A 22,990-nucleotide genomic window follows, 5' to 3' on the forward strand; every position below is an offset into this window, starting at 1 on the left:
GTGGCCAGCAAAGCTCCTTACCCCACGACGTGCAGTTTTGCTTGTGAATATTCAAAGTGTTATGTGTGTGTGTGTGTGTGTGTATATTTGTGTATGACTAAGCGCTGAGGTAATCTCGGAACGTCTGCGGCCTCATCGTGTGTTTACTTTTTACTCACACACACACTGGGAGTTAGAGATGTGTGTGCCATATTAACACAGATCTAAATAAAATATGTCTTATGTATTATTTATGTGCATATCCTATGTTATTATATGTCATCGCTGTTGGGCGGAATCCTCGCATATCCCAAAATGACTACGTTTCAGGAAATCTTACCCTGGAGTGAACGAGTTCAAGTGCAAGTTTATTATACCTTATATTAGCACAACGCCATCCCAAAGCCATTTTTATTTGCTCATTTATTACGCTGTCATTGGTGGGGACGCGTCGCCACCACCAGCTGTCCTCATTAAAGTCTGCCCTCACGCCATTCCCCCCCCGACCAGCCAAAAAGCCTCTAACACTTAAATGAAAGCAAACAATTGAGCTTACATCACTTAAAACAAAGAATTTTCCAAAGGTCTTAGAGCCATGAGTGGTGCAATCAATAAAACAAGGTGCTGACTTGACACTGCAGTAGTTGGAAATAAAGCTAAATCTTCCTGTCTGACAAGTTCGTTTTGCAGCGAACCGTTGCAGATCTTCATCTTTTAACAGAACAAACTACAATTTTACAAATTTTAACCTAATAAACTAATATATTCTGTCATTTACATTTTCAACTAACTTATTTCAGGTGTAACTTCAATCAACAATCAATAACATTTTTCAATTAAATGCCTTTTTTTTTTTTTTTATAAAGTCAAGTGTTGTGTAATAAACAAAAGTAACTTTAAATGGCGAAGTCAACCACCAACATTTTTTGGACTGGTTGATATTGTTAACAGAATATGAGTTAAGCAGAATAATCCTGCCGTTTTTCTCCATCTCAAGGGGCGGCCATTTTGCCACTTGCTGTTGACTGAAGATGACATCAATGTTGCTCAGGTCACGACCAATCACAGCTCAGCTTCGGAAAACAGGTGACCTGTGATTGGTCGTTGCCTGAGCAACATCGATGTCATCTTCAGTCCACAGCAAGTGGCAAAATGGCCGCCCCCGGAGATGGATAAAAATGGCTGGATTTTGGACAACCAATCACAGCTCAGCTACAAAAAATAGATCTAGTGAAATTCCCCACTTGGGGATCAGAAATGTCTTTTTTTTTCTTCTTCTTCTTGTGCCCGGGAGGTGGGCCTCTCCCAAAATGTAGGCTACATACAAAAACATGTCAACTTTGGGAACAGCTGAGGCTACTTCTACGCTAAGCTAACTTGAGAGGTTGTGAGTTTCTCTTCGTTCTCTCTCCTCCGTCTTGCTCTTCTCTTTTTCCTGGCAGCGCGGCGAGTGGTGTTACCATCTGTCTCCGATGTGTCTTGGAAGCTGCAAAAGTGCGCGTGTGTGCGTGCGTGCGTGCGTGCGTGCGTGTGTTGGAGGCAGGATGGCCAGGCCGAGCTGGGAGCGGGGCTCGGCTGGAGAAAAAGACTTTGCGGTTGGAGCGAAACGTGCGATTAAAACTGTCGAGGCGGAGCCAACGCGGCAAGGGTGACGTTGGCGTGTGCGTGCGTGTGTATGTTTGTGCGTGCGTGTGTGTGTTTATGGTTCAACAGTGCGAGCCGCAGCTGTGTGATCTACTAACCCTCGTGAAGACCTTGTCGGTGCAAAAAGATGTGTGGCTGAAAGCGAAGACGCGCAGTGACACACAGCTCTGTTTCAGTGTGTGTGTGTGAGGGGAGGGTGGGGGGCATTTGTCAACACTCATTATCAGGGGGGTGTTTATTTATGCAACTTCCAACTTTACTGTCAAACTAAAAAAAAAGAGAATTTAAAGCAACCAAACAACTTTCCCTGCTAGCTTAATGCTAAGAGGCAATGGGAAATGCCATGGCTGGGCTAAAGATTAGCATCGCTAATGACGAATATTTGAGCACAAGGTGGCGCAACACGTCAGCAGACATTAGCGCAATACTCACAGGCATATATTCTTTATCCCTTGTGATGAAATGACTAATATCGCAGGTGTGTTTTTCATAAATAGCACTCAATAATACTTAATAAAAACACAGTAATTGCGTCTTGACTAATTCATTGCGGCTGCTTTTGGTGTTCGCCATTTGGCCACCAGAGGCAGTATTCTACAATCATGTTGACACAAACAAAGAAGAGTTTCACAACTACTGCAAGTATGAAGAATACATGCCTCCAGAACCAGATTTCCCCAAAATGGCATTGTTTCTGGTTGGAAAAGCGACTTCAACCCAAGTACAACACATTAAGAGTTTTGAGAAAAACGATGATGGGTTCCTGAGAAATTCAGTTTTTGTCGAAAGAATGGCTTTTTTTTTTTTTTTACATTGCCTGTGGAAAATCTGGTCTGAGAAAGCTTTCAAATAAACCGTATAAGTTCATTATTTCTCAACATATTTCTTAAACACCTTCTCCGATTGGCTGAACAGTTTTAGTTAAAAATATCCACCAAAAAGCTCGTACGGAACGTAAATTCTGAGAGGTTCAAACAGCAACACTTAAAAACTCAACGTTTTTTTTTTTTTAAAGAAAATTCTATACATTCCACATTAACTCTTTGACTGCCAAAAACGTTAAATAACGTTTAGTAAAATCCTATGGAGGAGTGCCAAAGACGTTAAAATACGTTTTTTTCAAAACAGAGGTGAAACTAACCATTTTCTATTGTTGATTCCTGAAAAACGGAATAAGGTAGAAACAAACTTTTTTTTTCTGATGAAAGATGATAGTCCAATCTTTCATTTGGTAGTATGTGTGTTTCCATAGTCCAAACACATAATTTTCTATGGACCTTGAAAGATCAGTCAAAATGCTTAAAATCGGCTGGCACCCACGGCATCCCTTTTCTGAAAACGTCTGGCAGTCACAGAGTTAACACAGCCACATAGATGCTATTTATTAGCCAACCTATGGTGTTTCCTATTATGTGTTAGCATGAAGCTAACAGACTGCAATTTTGTTTTGTTTTTGTATGACGGTCAACTTCAACAGGCCACATGAACCATGCTCTGTGTTATATACAAAAGGCTGTCAGCACCTTTGTTTGCAATGAGGAAGCAATGGGGAACTCTTGCACATGTGGTCGATGTCAAAAGAGATACGACATTACCTGATGTTACCTGCATGCGTACCTGAGCCTGACTCGTGTCTCTCTCTCTGTACTTTCCCAGGTAGGGCAGTTGAGTGAATTTCTCCATGAATGTACGTCACAATGATGATGACAGACCAGATTCCACTGGACTTGGCTCCGCCGCCGCTCCTGAACGGGGAGGTCCCGCTCATGCCGCACATGGTTAACGGTGACGCAGCGCAGCAGGTAAACACACGTCAATAGTGGGGCCACAATGATATAGAAAGGAGGGGTGTCAAAATGAGTGCCTTCATTTGGAGTCAATTTAAAGTTTGTGGAGACTGGGGTCAAGTTGTATTTAAAAATGTTAAAAATGTGCAGAATTTCACAAGTTTCTTCATGTTAAAGATTAGACAGGCTCTTAATATGAAAAGAAAAATGCACTGAGCTGTCACTAACATCTTAAAAATGCAATTACGCCATCTAGTGGCAAAAAAATTACCTCAACAGAAATCAATGTCACACTAGTTTTTTTACAGTACATCTTTTTAATCTTAACTAAATTTTATAAAATATTATGAAATGAATGTACCAATGACTAACTCTTTGACTGCCAAAAACGTTAAATAACGTTTAGTAAAATCCTATGGAGGAGTGCCAAAGACGTTAAAAGACGTTTGTTTCAAAACAGAGGTGAAACTAACCATTTTCTATTGTTGATTACTGAAAAACGGAATAAGGTAGAAACAAACTTTTTTTTTCTGATGAAAGATGACAGTCCAATCTTTCATTTGGTAGTATGTGTGTTTCCATAGTCCAAACACATAATTTTTTATGGACCTTGAAAGATCAGTCAAAATGCTTAAAATCGGCTGGCACCCACGGCATCCCTTTTCTGAAAACGTCTGGCAGTCAAAGAGCTAAAAGATGCAGCCTTATTTCTATTTTTTTTTTCACTTTTATGCTAACGGATATGAAAACGCAGAATTGTTTTTATTGTTCATTTAGAACAAATATACATTTTGTGATTAATCATGAGTTGGCTATTGAAGTCATGCGATTAATTATGAGTCAAATAATTTTCTCGTGTGTATCAGCCAAAAAGTCAAATCTCAATTAACCCTTCGGACCCATAGATGACATATTTGCGTGTCTAAAGCAATAAAAATGCATACTTTGTTTGTTTTTTTTTCTTCTGGAGAGCTCAGTATTGTTCATTCGGTAATTTTACCGATTTGGCGTGGAATCATCTTTGCTCTTCTTTTTTTTTTATGCATAATTGGATGATGTCATCTCTTCTGGTTCACGATTGGCTCTTAACTAACCAATCACAATCACAAGTTGAGTTGCATGATGTTCATGTTTAAAAAAATTAAAAAATGTTGCATATAAGCTTGGTAAGTTTACAACACGTTACAGCCCTGTTATCCTGGCGTCCGCTATAACAACTAAAAACATGAGATAACCCCCCCAATTTTTTTTCTATGTTTGGGGAAAAGAGTCAAAATCAGCAAAAATATAATAATGAATATATTTTTATATTTGTATAAATAAAAAAATGCGGGCCAGAAGGGGCTACGGTGGGAAGGACACAATTGCTTTCAAATTTTTATGGACCAACCAAAATGTCCCCACAATGGAGGTTGGCCGTCAAGGGTGTTACCACACTAACGTAAAATGACACACACACACACACACACACACACACACACACACACACACATAGCAACACTCAGCACAGTCACTTCAAGCTGAGTCACATCCTTTTGGACACTCACATGTACGTAGACTTATAAAATGTCTATTTTTACTTTCATTACTAAGCACTTGCGTGATATTTGCGACTATTTGTGAACTGTTTACTTAAACTGTATTTTTTTTTTTTTTTTACGCGTTTATTTGACTAAGCTGCTTTTTAACGGTGCTTGTGCTTTGTCTGGACCGGGCCACGTCGTCCAGGAGTGGACTATCGTCCATTCCCCTGGTGGTGGTGCTTGGGGTTGGTGGGGGTGTTTTTTTGGCACCGGCACGCTAGCAGTTAGAGCGCTCTTTTTTTTTTTTTTTTTAACTCCAACCCCTGCAGCCTAAACTTAGTGTGCAACCAGAGATGGAGACCAATGATTATACACATTTATCTACGTGTGTGTGTGTTGAATCTGATGGCTTGTCTGTCATCTGCCGAGATGTACGGTTTATATCAGGAGTTGACAAGCTTTTGGATTTTTAAAACACACAGATGGACTTCCTAGAAGAAATAGAATAGCAGGGATGTGATTTTTCCGCTAATTCGCGGAATTCCGCTTTTTTTATCCCCCCCCAAAAAAAAAAAATTTTTTTTTTTTTTTTTTTTTTAGTAGTTCATTGTGTATGCACATGACTCCGACAGATAACATCTTCTGCTATAACAAAGACATTTGTGGTATGCTCTAATATGAGTTACTTTTCATTTGGTCATGATACAATTATTTGTTCATGAAATTTGAACTCTTCAACATTATTTATGTGTTAACTTAGTAATCACATTAGTTAGATATGATGATATTCTCAGTGATAGTTTTTAAAAGCAAAGGCAGTCCAATGTTTTTGAATGTGACTGATTTTGAGTTGACTAAAACTGCCATTTTATATGGGATAGTTCAATATACATTGAAAATTTATGCTGTTGTTTTGTCTATTTCTTTGTCATGTGAGTGCATTGAAAGTACTTAAAAACACGGAAAACCCATGAGCTCCGGGGGGCTTCGCTAGCTGGGTGCCAGCGGCCCCCAGACCCCCGGCTAAATTTTCAGATAATTTCACTTTGGTCAAATCACATCCCTGGAATAGGAAACGACGTCCATATTGTTAAGAGACAAAAAACGATAAACGCTAAGTTCCTATAACTTTAATGACGAAGCGTCGCCTGGGAAAAAGAAAAAGCAAAAAGCAATATTGCAGCCGAATGACAATGATTCTCCTCGAGCATGCCGTTTTGTGAACTTGAGCCGCTTATGATATACATGCAGTATATATATTTGAATTAGTCGGCAGTTGGAATTTTATTCCGCCAAATATCATCGGCATCAGCCTAAAGAAAAAAAAATGAAAAAATGAAAAAATCTGTAAAAAAAAAAAAAAAAAGAATTCCGAGCCCTTATATAGACACTGTATGTAGTGGATCACTGTTATTTGCCGGGGCGTTGCTACTTGGCTGGTCCGCAAATAGCAAAAACCTGCGTATAATTGACAGCCATTATACAGTAAAAACGGGGGTTGGCTTCCTAAATAAAGTAAAAACAAAAATGTTTGTAAAAACATTAAGATTTTTTTAAATTAAAACAAAAATAAAAATGTCAATGCCATTATAAATAAATACATAGATTTTTTTATATATATAAATTTTTAATAAACCTGAAGTAATTGAAAATGAAGACGTGGATGTGGGTCTGTTTTGCTGAATGTGCCATTGAGACTTAATGGATAACTAGTTGAAAATTTAGAATTTTGGAATAAGAAAAATAATACCCTTGAGCGACATGAATTTTCGGAATATGTTGAATTGGAATGAGCTGAATGCTTTGAATCGAATGGGACCGATGTCAATCCCTGATGTTGTTTGTCCCATTGAAATTGAATTTTTCGGTGAAAATCTAGAATTTTTTGAAAACTGAATTTTTAGAATGAGACAAATAGCCATCAAGGTGTGAATTTTTGCAATATGTAGAAATTGGAACGACGCGTGTCGGATGAATTATGTGGAAGTAGATGTGTGTCAAAATAATGAGCGGGAAAAAAAAAAATAGAAACAACATTAAGCGTTCCGCGTTGACACGATAACACCGATGCCGGCATCTGCAGTTAAGTAGCTCGCTCAGTCCACACTCGGCGTCCGCCCACATGGTCTGGCGGAGGGGTTTTCTCAATCCTTGGCGAACGTGGGTCACCCTGTACTCGACTGCGGTTCCCATAGCAACAGCAGCCGCCATCGCCGCCGCCGCTGCAGCAGTAGACAGGGCAGCAAGTGTGCGATTGTGTGTGTGTGTGTGTGAGGAACAGGAGCGGCTTGGCGCTGCAATGGGCGAGCACGCCGACTCCAAAGGCAGGATATGAGGTGACATTTTTTATTTTATTTTTTTTACGACGGCACACCTGTGGCAAATAGGCGGATAGTGTGTGTGTGTGTGCGCGTGTGTGTGTATGCGCATGCAATGGAGGGTCACCTGTATCATGTCTACAGCCACGTGTACACGCTCAACCATCCGCACGCCGACAATATGACGGTAAGGCAGGGGGTGGAGGGGGGGGGGGGGGGCGTGGGCCGTGCTTTCAATGGCCGCGTTATGTCACCGCCGCCCGCTAATCGTCCGATTGGACGACGCGACGACCTCTTCTTCTGCACATCTAAACTTGTGTGTGTTTGGACGCAGGTTATCCTGGTACAGGTGAACCCGGGGGAGACCTTCACCATCCGGGCGGAGGACGGCTCGCTGCAATGCATCCAGGGTCAGTATTCCGTGCCGGTTGTCACGTTGTCATAGCGATGGCGGTGTGTGTGTGCGTGTGTGCGTGTGCGCGGTTGTAAGTTCACGGTTCGGTTCACATTGGCTGCGGTGAAAATGCAAAAAAAACAAACAAAGTGTAAACGGGAACAGAGGAATGATGAGTGGTTTGTCCTGAAAAACGCAACTTCCTTAGTTTCACATGTTGTGGTTGTTTTGTGTGAGCTCTCGGTGACACCCTCAACGTTTCGCAGGCGTGCAAGCGGACACCGTTGGCGGTGTCCATTCAGTACAATAGTGATGGAAACAGTAACTGCTTTCATTGTGTGGAGCACGTCAAAGTTAAAGAAAAGTCTCGCTCACTCTTTCTTTGTGTTGTGTGTGTGTTGAGTGGGGGGGGGGGGGGGGGGGATGTAAGCCCGGGGATTCCCCTTAATCTTGCATCACTGTGTCTTGTATTGATGATGTCAGTACTGGCTTCGTTTTGAAAGAGGCATGTTTTTCCTTCCAAAACCCGCCTGACCCTCACCTGTGTAACCCCCCCCCCCCCCCCCATGTGTGATATTCTAACTAATTGCAGCCCACCGCCCGTTTTGTAATTGAATTTTCCCCCTTTAAAGCAAGGAGACGACCGCCCCCCCCTTAGGGCATTATTTCAAAGGGGGAGGGGGTTCATAGAGATTGCTTGACAAAGTCGCTTCAAGGCGTAGGATAGAGACGGAGGAATGTAGGGTGGGGTCCATCGTCAGCCATTTTGGTTTGGTGTGTATGTTTTTTTTTTTTTTTTTTTTTGGGTGGGGGTCACATTTCCAGAAATATAAATATATACATTCTAAATAAATATATAAATACAAAAATATTTCTAATGATTCAAATCAAACCAATTGTGGAAACGGTAAATAAAAATTGTACCGATATATAAAAGTAAAAAAAAACTGATGTAAATGTACTAAAAAGTTTATTTACAACTGAATCGAACTTTTAACAGCGATAATTTCGCCTGCCTTGCGGTGAGACACGGATGAGCGACGCTCACGTGACATCATCGGGGGTGGGTGGAGCCTGGCGGCAAAGTTTTGTGTGATTCATTTAAGTGACAAACCTTCCCCCCAAAAAAAATCATAAATCATAATGACAAACGCATGAATGAATGCTAAGGCATATGTGGCGGTGTTGTAGCCTTTTAGGGAACGGGTATTTGAGGACAAATGGTAGAGCGTGTCTACAATCTACAATAAATAAAATACAAATAAAATAATAATAATAAATAAAGTAAATTCTAAATAAATAAATTAAATAAATTCCAAATAAATAAATAAGACAACATAAATAAATAAAAATAAATAAATAAGTGATACATAAATAAAGAATAAAATAAATGATAAATAAATAAACTACACTTAATGCAGTCGACCCCCGGATATTCACTGTTCGGCACACGTGGAGGCACATTTGCATTTTTATTTTTTTTCCTATATTTAAAAAAAAAAAAAGCGGCTTTTTGGGGCTCCTGAATGCTTTTTGTATTTTAGGCTTAACATATACTCACTCCGTAGTGCCCCCTGCAGTGTTACATAAAATCACCCCTTATTTACTGATTTCCACGAAATTTGATGGACAAGACTGCATGAAAAAAAAAAAAACAGTCTGCCATTTTGTCTTGAATCACCGAATCAGTCTTGTGGTCCCCTTGCAAGCGTCAACGCATCCGAAAAAGCGTTGCGGGTCGTAGTTAAAAACTCAAATCCCTCCGAGAGTCTTCAATATTTACGAGCACACGTGAATTATTTGCCTGTGAAAAGTTTGCGAGCGAGCGCCCTCCGGGTTATGCAATTGTAGGGTGGGAGGGGAGATAATAAAATTCCATGTTCGCTTGAAAACGGGTTTGAAGGCAGCCGCACGTTATTGGTAACGAGCTGCACTCAAGAGTCGTGTGTTTGCGCATGCAGACGGCACTTGACATAAAAAGCCTTCGTTATTTACCCCCCCCATAAGACAAAATGTACTCAAACATGGAAGTTTCTTAGTTCGGTTTCGGCTTGACACCACCTACTGTTAAACCCACTGACGAGTGTGTGCGTTTGCCTCCAGGTGTGTGCGTGCGTGCGTGCGTGTGGTCCTCCACATTAATAATATGTGCATTTAAACATAAACTTCTGTTTTAAGACTTTCTGGCAAATGACCCCCCCTCGGTACACAAACCGTCATTTTTTTTCTTTTCAGGGGGTTTCGTACCACACACAGGTTGTCGATTGATTTTCATGCATCAACATGCTTGTCAATCCGATGCAAATATTTGAAGCACTCAACTTTATTAATAGAACGACAGCGACAGCTCCAGGGCACGAGTCAGGTTTTATTGTGACTCATCCATCGTTGGAAAAAATGATTTAATCAAATCTGTGTGTAATTGACGCCCGCTCAAAGAGTTTTGTGATAGCCTACACATGCCGGGAGGTGGCGGCAAAGCACTTTTTTTGTATTAGACAAGGCAAGGCAGCTTTATTTATAGAGCGTATTTCATACACGCTCATGCAAGATGGAGCCCAAGCAATACTTTATATTATAGAAAAAAAACATTAACTCTTTGACTGCCAGACGTTTTCAGAAAAGGGATGCCGTGGGTGCCAGTCGATTTAAGCATTTTGACTGATATTTCAAGGTCCACAGAAAATTATGTGTTTGGACTATGGAAACACACATACTACCAAATGAAAGATTGGACTCTCATCTTTCATCAGAAAAAAAAGTTTGTTTCTACCTTATTCCGTTTTTGAGTAATCAACAATAGAAAATGGTTAGTTTCACCTCTGTTTTGAAAAAAAACGTATTTTAACGTCTTTGGCACTCCTCCATAGGATTTTACTAAACGTTATTTAACGTTTTTGGCAGTCAAAGAGTTAAAAGTCATGAAATAGATTTAGCTCAAATGAAGGCCTTAAATAACATTAAGAAGAAGTAAATACATGTTAAGAGGCATTAAAAATTTAAATACTTGTTCATGCTTTATTTTACATAATCGTTTATGTAATTGCATATTAATGATACAAATATATGCATTTGTGGAGACTGGCCACAAGTTTCAATTTACAATAAACAAAATGGCCTGGAGTCCAATAGTTGCTTCATGTCCCAAATACGAATTGCTCTGAATTTGAACACAAGAATGCGTAGTGTTCCTGTCACCAACGTCCAACATGAAACCCTAATGCCACCCAGTGGCAGAAAAATGATCTCAACACAAATCAATGACTCAATGTTTCACACTTCTTTTAAGCATCCCTGTTAACTGTAACTTTGAATTACTTGCCATAATATTGCCGTATCGCTGAACTAAATGATGCAACCATATTTGTCCTCTTGTATGTTAATTTACAAGAGAAATAAAAACTTATCAAAGATATTGTATTGTACATTTAGAACATAGATAACATGCGATTGATTAATTTACGATTATTGTGAGCTAACTGTGGAAATCACACAATCAACTGGCAGCCTTAATGTATAAACTGTATGTATTTATGTATATGTGTTTATGTGTGTGTAAATGCATTAAATTTGTTTTATGTTGCATCAAATTAGATTTGATGATACATGCAGAAACTTTGAGATAGGGATGGACGTGTGCCGATACCACTCAGAAAAAAAGGTCTTAAAAAATACAGGGGAAGAAAAAATAATCGCATATTCAATCGCAATCACAATATTGAGGGGGGAAATTTTAATAATTTTCAAAATTCATTATGCTACACTTTTTGCTTCCCTGCCTCTGACAGAAAGTGATTTACAAAAAAAAAAAGAAAAACGTTTCGCTTGAAAGAAATGTGTTTCCAGTCTGCTAATTAGCATCAGCACCCCCCAAACCCCCTTCTCCTCCCGGTGTCTCCCCCCCAAACCCCCCACCACCAAGACCATTCCCCAGAGCTTTCCCACACTCACATCAAAGGGCAACACTCTGGAGGGTGTGTTCGAGCACCCCACTCTGGAATGCGCTTGTGCGTGCGTGCGTGCTTGCGTGCGTGTGTGTGTTTTTACAAGGCTGTGTTGGTTTACTGTGTTGTTTGCTCTTTGTTGGAGTTTTTATGTGGGCTGATGAGGCCTGGGGGCAGTGCTGGTAGTTGGTGGTGTGGTGGTGGTGGAGGGAGGATGGAGAACAGGAAACTGCGGCCAACGAGCCAGGATGTGACATCATTCTTATCGGCGTCATCATCATCATCAGGGAGATCCCCCCCCACCCCCCTCCCCACAAAATGATTTTTAATACTTGTCTAAATGGGTTTTAATATATATTTTTTTATTTTATTTTTTATTTTATTTTTATTTTTTATATATATATTATATTTTCAAAATACCCCAACAATCTAATACTATAATGATTTTTTTTAATTTAAGTTTTAGAAATCCTTTATATTTTTTAAATATTGAAACTACATTTTTTATTAAAAATATTCAAACAATTAAATACCTATAATTAAAGCTAAGCAAATAAATTATTGCAAAATAAAATGTTTTCTGTGTTTGTTTCAAATTGGGGGAAACAAGTTTTCTTTATAATTACAAATAATAAAAATACTTAATTTTTCAAATAATGATAAATAAATTCAAGCAAATGAATAAAAAAAAAAGGTAAATATTCCTAAGTGTTTGTATTCAATTTTTCAGTTTGTTATCAGTTTTTAGGCCAACAATTTAAAATGCCTCATTTCTTTTATTAAATATTTTCTATAGTTAAAATATGTATATATAACTAATAAAATTTTTTGGAAAGTTACTAGCATTTAAATTACTAAAGATAAAATTACTAAAAAGTTACTAGCATTAAAAAATGACTAAAGATAAAATTACTATTAAGTTACTAGCATTACTTTTATATTAAAATGATTAAATATATTGTATTTACCTTTTTCAAATGATTATACTTATTTTTGCAGGATGACCAGGACTTTTCCACATTTGTCTCAATTCGGGGTGAACTATTATTTTTGTTAAAAAGGAGACTTTTTTTCATGTATTTAAAAAAAAAAAATAGTCTAATAACTAAATCCACAAACAGATTTTGTAATGCTCAATGGGCTTTGTTTTTCCATTGCAAGATGCGTTGCTAATGACAATTTCTCCTTTCACAACGTCGCCCTCTCAAGTGGCAAGAAGCAATTCTCCAAAAACACAACTGGAATTTGCTTGCGCAATATGTTTTCCTCCCTTCGGTTTTGCGGAGGTTGTGTCACTCTGACCGCCCCCCCCCAACCTCATTTTTTTTTTTTTTTTAAATATATATAGTCTTTTGCTATTTTTGTCTCACTCGGTTGGATGATGCTCGCTTTCGTCTCACTCACTCACAATTTTTTTATTTTTTTTTGTTTGCCTGAGTCTGCACTTCTGTCTGTCGGTGGCTTTGGATAGGACATGTGGAAATAGCTGCTTGAGAGAAGACATATTGTGGAAAGTCTGGCGCTAAACGTGTTACGAGTGCGCCCACGCATGTCGTATCGCGCTGATGATGACTTTTGCAAACGGCAGCGGTGTGCCCGATTGAGGAAAAGTGACAGGATGCACGAAAAAAATCATTGGCTGATTTATGCTGTGAAGCGAACATGTCGTCGGCCATTTTGGTTTGAATGTGTAGTGTTTTTTTTGTTTTTTTTTAAGGATTTGACCCATTGGCAGGGGTCATATGTAAATGAACTCCATCAAAGCTGCAGTCAGTCACCACTGGGTTTCAGAAGTGAGTAAAAAGAGGGAGAGATGATATTTTTTTTTTTTTGGCAGATGCCAATTCTCATTTTGATGCGTAAGATGATTCGCTGACGTGTCAAACCGTTGCAGTATAGCGGCAACTAGTGGTGAGGAGGACTAACTCAATGTCAGCATTTCTTTCCCTGAAGGATCATGTTAAAAATAATATAAAATATGTTATTAATGAAAATAAATAATATACAATTAATAAATAGTAAAAAAATTATCAAATAAAATCATTAAAAAATAATATAAAATTAATAAATAGTAAAAAAAAAATCAAATAAAATCGTTAAAAAATAATATAAAATTAATAAATGCTAAAAATGTATCAAATCAAATAATTAAAAATAATAAAAATATATAAGTAGTAAAAATGTATCAAATCAAATAATTAAAAATAATAAAAAATTATAAAAATGAATAATAATTATGTCAGTGTTTAATTGGCAAAAAAAGACAAAAGATAATTATTCTGCTTTCATGAAGGACAACATAACTCACAAAAATATTTACTATTGAGAGGCTGAAACCAAACGATTCGGACAATTTCAAGTTTAACAATGCCTCTAAACAATTACTCGATTATCAAAATTGTTTGATCAATTAGATTTCTGCAACATTGATCATGTCAATACTCTGTAGGCCGGATGAAAAAATGTTTGCCCCTCCTCTTTTCCCTCCACCCTGCCACCTATTGTAAAGAGAAGCGGAGTTGATTGTTGTTGGCTGCCCTGCCCTGCTCTCCCTTTTGAACCCGATGCCCTCAGCGCGAGGGGGCATGACGAGGCAACGTTAAGCCAGGCAAAGTGGAAATGAGAGTGACGGGAGGAGGAAAGGTAAACAGAAAGAATCAGACCAAGCGTGTCTGGTCGTGTCTGCCGCGCGGTGGGCGAGGCCGCTTCCTCTTTTAAGGCCGCTGACCCCGAGCACCCCCGCCGCTGACGCCGACTCGGTTCGGACCGAGCGGCGCGCACTCGGGAAGTTTCCTGGCCCACTTTTCGGGGCGAGCGGGGCGGATGTTGGGAGTAATTATGGCGAGGGAGAGGAGGAGAATGCTGCGTCTGTCTTCATGTGTGAGAAAAAAAGGGTTGAATTTTCCAGGAAGAGGGAGAGAAGAAAGGGAATCTTTTCCAGGGATGAAATTCCTGACTCGCTTGACGTTGAGGGTACAGCTGGAGATGTTTGCCCGCCTTCTCCTCCTTCGTTGTCTGTCCAAGCTTTTACTTGCTTGCTCATCTTGTTTTTATTCACTTCAATACAAGTCCACATGCCAAGTATTTTGTTAAATGCACATTTTAAACAATATATTTATTTGAGTTGATTTTTTTTTTCTTTTGGTGCTGAATAGCTGGTTTTTCATGTATAAAAATAAGAAAGATTATGTATGGTTTATTGTTTTATTTTTTTAATATATTAATTATCTTTTCATTATATTTCAGTACGAGATATGTTGGTTTTTATAACGAGACTTTCATATTGCCTTAGCTTGTAAAATAGTGTTGAATTAATTAGAAAATATATTTTAGTAGACATATACCAGTACACTAATAATGTATAATAATAATATTAATATTTTTGCTTTTGCTTTTAGGATTTAAATTTAAAGTTTACTTTGCTAATATTTATTAATATTTATCATTACTTATTTTGAGGATTCTAATAAACTTTTTAAAATTGCTTTTCTGCTCAAATATTTTACTGCTGATTTTTATTTATTTATTATTATTATTGTTGTTGTTGTTGTTTTTATCAAATATATTGGGATCAGTATATATTTTATTAATATTTATTATTACTTATTATTTTGAGTTTTGAGGATGAAATATAAAATAAGTTCATTATTCTCATTATTGTTTTTGTAAAATATATTGAATCAGTATTTATTTTATCAATATTTATTATTACTTAATATTTTGAGGATTCTAATTCTAAAGGCTATAGTAAGATTATTATTATTATTGTTGTTTTTGTAAATTAATTTTTTTATTAATATTTATTATTACTTATTATTTAGAGTTTTGAGGATTCTAATTCCAAAGGCTAAAATAAGTTCATTATTATTATTATTATTAATAATAATATTATTATTATTATTATCATGCCTTTGTGTCTCCTCCTCAATCTGCCGTGCTTTAATGATATCAAACGTAATCACGTGTCACAGCTTTTTGTGCTGCTGAAAAAAAGAAAAGAAAAAAAAGACAATTTGGATTCTTGACAGTTCCCACATGCAATTGTTTACATCATGTGAGCTTTCCGTTGGCCTGATTGGACAGGCGGAAGTTTGGGTGAGGAGGGGGGGCGGGCGGGGGCTTGGGGGTCTTTGGAATGAACTCTTTTTTTGTTTTGTTCCCCAGTTGTCCTTGCACATCATCTATGCCGCGCTTGCTGAGTGGTAGACGTGCTGTGTGTGTGTGTGTGTGTGTGTGTGTGTGTGTGGGGGGGGGTTTCTGGGAAAGTCCCTGCTCAAGTTGGACTTGGATGGACTCCATCACGCTGAGACTTTTGGAGTCTCTCGGACAAAAAAAAAAAGAAAAACGGGACAAATTGCCGTTGTGAGAACGAAGCGGGCGCTCGTCTTTGAAACTGGGAAAGCCGGAGCTGTAAAGTGCTTGACTCATCCTGAAGGAATGGAGGGAGCAGGGGGCGGGGGCGGGGGTGGGTGGGCTTGACAAAAGCTGCTCTTTTTACTGGGTCAAGGTTTGAGGAGGATAAGCAGGAAACGATTATTGGATTCGTCCGAATGTGTTTACCCGGCGACAGCTGTTGCGCCTCTCCGCGAGACGCGCCCGGCTGATTAGGGAATGGATAGAATGAGTCATCGGGCCGTCTGGATCGTGCACGTTGGGCCGAGCGCGCAAAAGCGCAGCGGCGCAACTTGTCGCCGTCGAGTTGAGGGGACGAGTGGAGTGCGTCGTCCATCTCTGTCGTTGCAGTTCACTGGCGAACAGAAGAAGAAAAAAGAAGAACGTTTGTCTAAGCTTGCTAGCTTAATGCTAATGCGCAATGCAAAACATCATAGATGGGCTAATGAAACTTGCAACAATGTTGCGATGTTAAAAAAAAAATGGGCGGGGGGGGGGGGTGGGGGGAAGCCTGGGGGGAATTGTGACAGTATTAAAATGACAGCTCTCTCATAAAAAAAGAATAAGCTCTAAAATGACCTTTTTTGATTTATTTGGGAAAATAAAAACAGTATTTTTTTCCCCACTGAAGGCAATCTAATTCCGAGAATCCAGCGTTGTGAAAAAGTTCCATCGCAAAATATAGCATCGCTACTAGGAACATTTTGAAAATTGAAGTCTTGATCATTCGTATGAGATAAAACGAAACAAAACTGACAGTTGTATTGCGTGAATAAAGTTGTAAATTTACAAGTAAAAAATGTAATGGAAAAATGATTAATAAAAATTGATATGAATGAGAGATAAGAATATTTTATGAAAATTAAATATACAAATTTTTGATTGTATTTTAAGATTTGTGAGAATGAAGTCAGTCATAGCTAATAAATAATAAACACAAAGTTGTCATTTTAAAAGGCCAAAGTCTTAAGAATTATTAGAAAAAATTAGATTACGAATGGAAAGTTTGAATTTTTACTCCCAATTTTTTTTGGGGGGAAGAGAATAATTTGTGGAAAATCCTCATTTGCGTGTGTGTGTGTGTGTGTTGTTCCAGGTGAGTTGTGTGTGTAAACGATGCAAATGTCAACGCGTTGCGCAATTCAAGTGTTTGCGCGCGTTTGTGTGTGTCAGCGTGACTCCTTTAAGAGTTTATACACAACCAGGTGTTGCGCCGCTTTTGTCTGCATTTTTTATTTTTTTTCACAGATTTGTTTGTCTTGGTGTATGAGCGTCTTTATGTGTAATTGTGTACACATCTGTGTGTGTGCAGCTGGTGTGTGTTTTCTGAGAGAACAAAGCGGAGTGGCTGAGTCCCTCCAGACATTACGTTGCTCTACTCTGGAGCGGGCCCAGCAACAAGAAGGTCGGGGGGGGGCTGGTCGTTGGGGGGGGGGGGGGGGGGAGGTCGTTGGCCCCCAGGTGGAGGAACGTGCTGGCGCTCGTAATTTTTAAAAGGCGTCAACGCAAATACTTGACGTGCTAATTGGGGTGATCCCGATGCGATCACGCGATTTTCAGCTCGATTGGCGCAGGGTGAAAACGATTGGAATTGAAGTTATTTGATTTATTGATATATTTTGAAAGCGCTATATAAAAAAAAAAGATGACTTGACTTATTTGCGTTATTTATTTGTCCAAGTTCTTCTGTCTGAACAAATGTTGCGCTTAAAAAGGATCCAACAACAAAATTGGAAATTGTTAAGACACAAATGATTGGTCACTTGCAGAGTTTTTACTGCAAACACTGATGCCGTTTTGCTTTGCCTAATGTGCATTGTCCTAATAAATAATAATAAAAAAAAGGGGGGTGCCAGCAGGCACTAGTTAGCCCCAAGGACAGTATGAGTAGCCCATGGGCCTGTTCTAAAAATAGCTCACCAGTGATGGGACACTGTGAATTACTAAAATATATTAACATTCATTTATATTAACTCAACATGATATATGTTTCTTTTGTACTAAATATTTATATGTTTTGTTTGAAAAAAAATATTTTTGAGCTGTAATTTTTAGTGCTGTCAAGCAATGAAAAAAAATCTAATGACAGGATTTTTAATTAGTAAGATAATTCATCATTTACATTTAATTTAAATTAATTTAATTTAGTTAGTTTTTAATATTTAAAAATTTTTTTTTAAAATTTTATTTAATAAAAAGTAATTAATTTAATTAAAATTTAATTTGATAATTTAATTTTAATCATCCATGTCCCATTTTAGATATGAGATCAACACAATTTGTCAGTTATGCATAAAAGTTGACGTACTTTTTGAGCACAGGGAAGCTTATCCCGTCTCCCTATATCTGCAATTTCCTGAACCGCAGCTTTCTGGTCTATTACCCCCAGAGGTCAAATGTGCGGAATATAAAAAGTCCACATCACATCATATTCAGATAATAAACTTCTTGACTGGATTCTGCCTGTTATATAAAACAGAGCGTTTCAACCTGAGTCAACACAGGTTGATTTCCTGAGAGAGGTCCTGCCATTAAATTACAGAGGATATGACTTCTGCCGGTTCAATAGAAAGTCCAGCAAAATCCATAAACTTGATGCAGCTTTGCCGCTTTAACGGCAGTCTGAAAATAAAAATTTACATCCGCTTGCGTGGTAATTGTTCCCCCCGGCTCGCAGGAGCGCCACTTACTGCTCGCCTGCAACCAGAGCCCCGGAAAGTCCGCCCGGCGACCCGCTGCCAGTGACACAGCCATGAGAAGATTGTTTTTTTTTTTTGTGTGCACTCATTCTGCTGAGTCAGCGTTGGGGGGGAAAACATATTTAGCTTCTTTGGAAATGATTAATAACGCTAAAATGTCATACGGTGACAAACTCAAAGACCTTCTGTGCTGTTGTTTGCAAAATCAAGCCACATGGAGTTCTCGTGGAATGTTTCTGGAAACTCTCCCAGAGAATTTATGAATTCCAATTGCCCAATAGAAATTTCCGCAGCTGTAAAGGAGTTGAAAGACAACATTCAGTTTTGTACATTTGGTTTGATACTCACCTTGTGACCTTAGTTCAGGGCTGTCACTATTGAATATTTTTAGTATTTTGCATCAGATTTAGCATGTTGCGCCTCCTCACCAAAACACAATGAAAATCAAATCTGAGTACCACACGTACATTTTTCCGATTAACTAAACTGTGAAGATTGTCCCAAAAAGCTTCACACACGCATGTTAGCATACCGCAACCACGCTAACATCATTTGCGCGAGTGCTACGTGCGCCGCAACAGCTAGCTAGCAACGGGTTTTGGCTAGCTACTAGCATGGCTAAACACCAGGCACGGACGGCACCAGGATTATTTTTCTCCCGAGGCTAATGTAATGAAGTAATTAACGGATTAGAAAAGGAGGAGGAGGAGCTTCAAAAAGGGTTGAAGACGTCCTCATAACATTAAATGTTGAAAGAATTAACACATAACAGGTGCTCTTCAAATTTGGCGGGGGGGAAAATGAAATGAAAAATTTGCTTTTACTTTGGAAAGACCAAACCAGTAACTGAATCATATTTAATTCATGATTGTGCGTTGTCGGCATTGTTACTTTAAAATAATGTCCTGCTTTGGAATAAAGAGATAAAAATGTTCAAACAAAAAAAAATCCATTAATTGACAAAATAATCAACAGATGAATAAAAAAAAGATTATTAGCAATCAGAGAATAATAACTACTTTTTAGAAAAAAAATTACGTTAAACAATGACAACTCGGAACGATTACTCGATGATTAAAATAGTTGTCGACGGATTTGTTAATCGATTAGTTGTCAATTTATCGAGTCGCAAATGAATCCTGTGAGATGCTGAAGTCATCGAGGAGGCTCCCGTCGTGTTGCCTGCTATGATGCGGGGTTACGTTATGAAAGTGGCTCGGAAGCAGGAATGTGCTTGCGCATACCTTACACACACGCACACACACACACGCGCACACACACAAACACACACACACGCAAGTAGTCTTCCACGATCAGGCTTATTGTGAGCCCCCTTGTGCAAACGCTGCAGGTCATGATTTACATTCCCTAGCAAAGCTGCGACTCGCTCAGATTGCACACCGACTGACAACTTATCCCCTTTTTTTTTTTTTGTTCATGATTATTTAATACCTATATTGTGTCTGTTGCCAGTTTCCCGCGCTCTCTTTTGCATTGTTACCCACCCGGGGCAGTGGCCCGCGCAGGAAGTCCCCCGCTTCCTCCTCGGCTGCCCCCGACCCCCACCATCAACCAAACCCCCCCCCCCCCCCCCAAACACCCTCACTGGATCGCGTCGCATGTTTGACCTGGGAAGTGAGTCACGTGGCGCTAATATTTTAAAAGTTGGCTCCCGGGTTTCCTGCTGAGGGTTAGTGTGTGTGTGTGTGTGTGTGTTCTTGTCTTCCATAATAAGTGTGGCTTCACCTTTGACCTCCCACCTCTTATTGATGGCACGTTTTTAGCTGGGCCACACAAGAAAATCATACTTCACCCTCCATCTTTTAACTCCAAAAATTCTTCAAAAACAAAAAAATATATTGGCTGTGTGTTCATATTCTTGTCTTTCTAGTGTAGTGTGGCACCTTCCTCATCATGATAAAAAAAACAAATACAAGCGTGTGTACCTTTTTGTGTGTACGCGTGTGAAGCTGTCGTGGGAGCGCCTCAGAGGACAGATAACATTACCCCGCTGACGCTTACATAACTTCCAGGCAATGCCACGTCACCGCTGACACACAAACACATGCGCACGCGTGCACACACACGGTTAAGCCACACGCACACACACACACGCACGCGCACACAAAAAAGAAAAAATAAATAAAGGTGGGATGTCAAGCTTAACTCATTCACTGCCATTGACGGCTTTAGACGTCCAAAAATTATTTGAACTATTTCTATTAGTTTAACATTTTTCCTACTTTTGTTAACAAAAGTATAAAAACCTAGAAAAAAAGTTTTTATTGTGTTTCATATCAAATTTGTGATTAATCGTGAGTTAACTATTGAAGTCATGTGATTAATTACAATCAAAAATTTTAATTGGCTGACAACCTATTTTTGTAATAATCTTTTCTTTTTTGAAATAATCTTTTTTCAAAAAAGAAAAGATTATTAAAAATTAGGGCGTCAGGCAATATATATTTTTTAATTTTAATTAATTACATGACTTCAATAGTTAAATTTATGATTAATCACAAATTTTATATCTGATCTAAATGTACAATATTTTTTTTTTCCCTAGGTTTTCATACTCTTGTTAACAAAAGTGGGAAAAAATGTTAAACTAATAGAAATAGTTCAAATGAATTTTTGACGTCTATAGCCGTCAATGGCAGTGAATGAGTTAATGACTTAAAGGTGCTTTTTGTAGTGTTTTGGGGGTGCACCAGTCAAACAAATCTTAACAAAAGGTGAGATATTACACATTAATACAGAAAGGCAGTAACACACACACACACTTTCCCAATAAGGTCCACTCAGCTTCGTCTGGTAAACACATGTGCCGTGAAAAAAAAAAAAAAAAGTTTTTTCGACATCTTATTGTGAACCGAATGCCGTCAAAAGTCTTGTGTGTGTGTGTGTGTGCGCGCAGCGGTCAGACGGTGCGAGGGTCGTTGCCGGGTGTGTTGTGATTTTGGGGCCCGCTGGCAGCTGGCTTTGACAGCTGCATCATGGGAAACATCTGATGAAATGTTACATCACCTCCCGTGTGTGTGTGTGTGTGTGTGTGTGTGTGTGTGTGTGTGTGTGTGTGTGTGTGCGTGTGTGTGTCAATGTATGGAAGAAAGACAGCCGGCCAAGATGCCAAACGTGGTTGTTGTGAGCCGGTCAAGTTGAATGTCTGACATTGTGCGTGTGTCCGCTTGTGTTTGTACATATCGAGGTGATTATAGTTCAGCAAAACGGATGAAATGACCCGAGTTGCCCCCACCCGATGATGTGATCTGAAATCGGGGCTGGTCGCGGGATTTTTAGGTGGATGAAAGATGGGTCGTACCCGCCTTTCTTTTTACATAGACGTGCCATTTTTTCACATACATGCTTTTGTGTACATTTTTTTTTTTTACGAAAACATGCCTTTTTTTCCATTCATGCCATTTTGTATGTACACACCACTTTTTACATACACTCCATTTTGTCACATAAATTCCATTTTTCGCATACGAGCCATTTTTTACGTACGCTGCATTTTGTACATACACGCCATTTTGTACATGCACGGCATTTTACATATATACGTTTTTTTTAGGTACATGCCATTTGTACGTACATACCATTTTTTTACAAACACGCCATTTTTTTATGTACACACCATTTAGTACGTACAGTTCACGCCATTTTTTACATACCTGCCATTTTGTACATTCACAGCATTTTTGACTTGCACGGTATTTTTACGTACACAGTTTTTTTACGTTCATGGCTTTTTTTTACGTACACAGCATTTTTTACGTACAGTATATGCTATATTTTTATGTACACGCCATTTTGTACTTACACAAATTTTTTTCATGTACACATTTTTTTTTTTTTTTTACAAACGCGTCATTTTTTACATATACGCCACTTTGTACGTATATGCCATTTTTTTTACAGAAATGCCATTTTTTAGGTATATGCCATTTGTATGTACAGTACATACCATTTTTTTATGAACACACCATTTTGTACGCAAAGTACATGCCATTTTCTACATACATGCCATTTTCTACATTCACACTATTTTTTACGTACACGGTATTTTTTTGCGTACATGGCTTATATATATATATTTTTTTACATACACAGCATTTTCTACGTATATGGATTGTTTTTATATAGACGGCATTTTGTACGTACATGCCATTTGTACGAACATACCTTTTTTTATGAACACGCCATTTTGTACGTAAAGTACACGCCATTTTGTACATTCACACCAGTTTTTACGTACACGTCATTTTTTTAGTAAGTCTTTTTTTTACATAAACACTATTTTCCACGTA

The 22,990-nt window shown here is 38.5% G+C and overlaps 1 protein-coding gene across 4 annotated transcripts in view; it reads left to right on the forward strand.

Moving 5' to 3' along the window:
* fndc3ba (fibronectin type III domain containing 3Ba) overlaps nucleotides 1–22,990 on the forward strand; it is a 94,199-nt gene that overhangs the window by 26,310 nt on the left and 44,899 nt on the right. For all 4 annotated transcript variants that reach the window (XM_077561845.1, XM_077561854.1, XM_077561860.1 and 1 more), the window contains exons 2-3: nucleotides 3,280–3,425; nucleotides 7,586–7,661. In XM_077561845.1, coding sequence (XP_077417971.1) covers nucleotides 3,309–3,425; nucleotides 7,586–7,661 — 193 coding nt within the window. In that variant the 5' untranslated portion in view covers nucleotides 3,280–3,308. The remainder of the gene's footprint in view (nucleotides 1–3,279; nucleotides 3,426–7,585; nucleotides 7,662–22,990) is intronic.

This window comes from Vanacampus margaritifer, chromosome 1, assembly GCF_051991255.1.
Source record: "Vanacampus margaritifer isolate UIUO_Vmar chromosome 1, RoL_Vmar_1.0, whole genome shotgun sequence".
Classification (NCBI taxonomy): Eukaryota; Metazoa; Chordata; class Actinopteri; order Syngnathiformes; family Syngnathidae; genus Vanacampus; species Vanacampus margaritifer.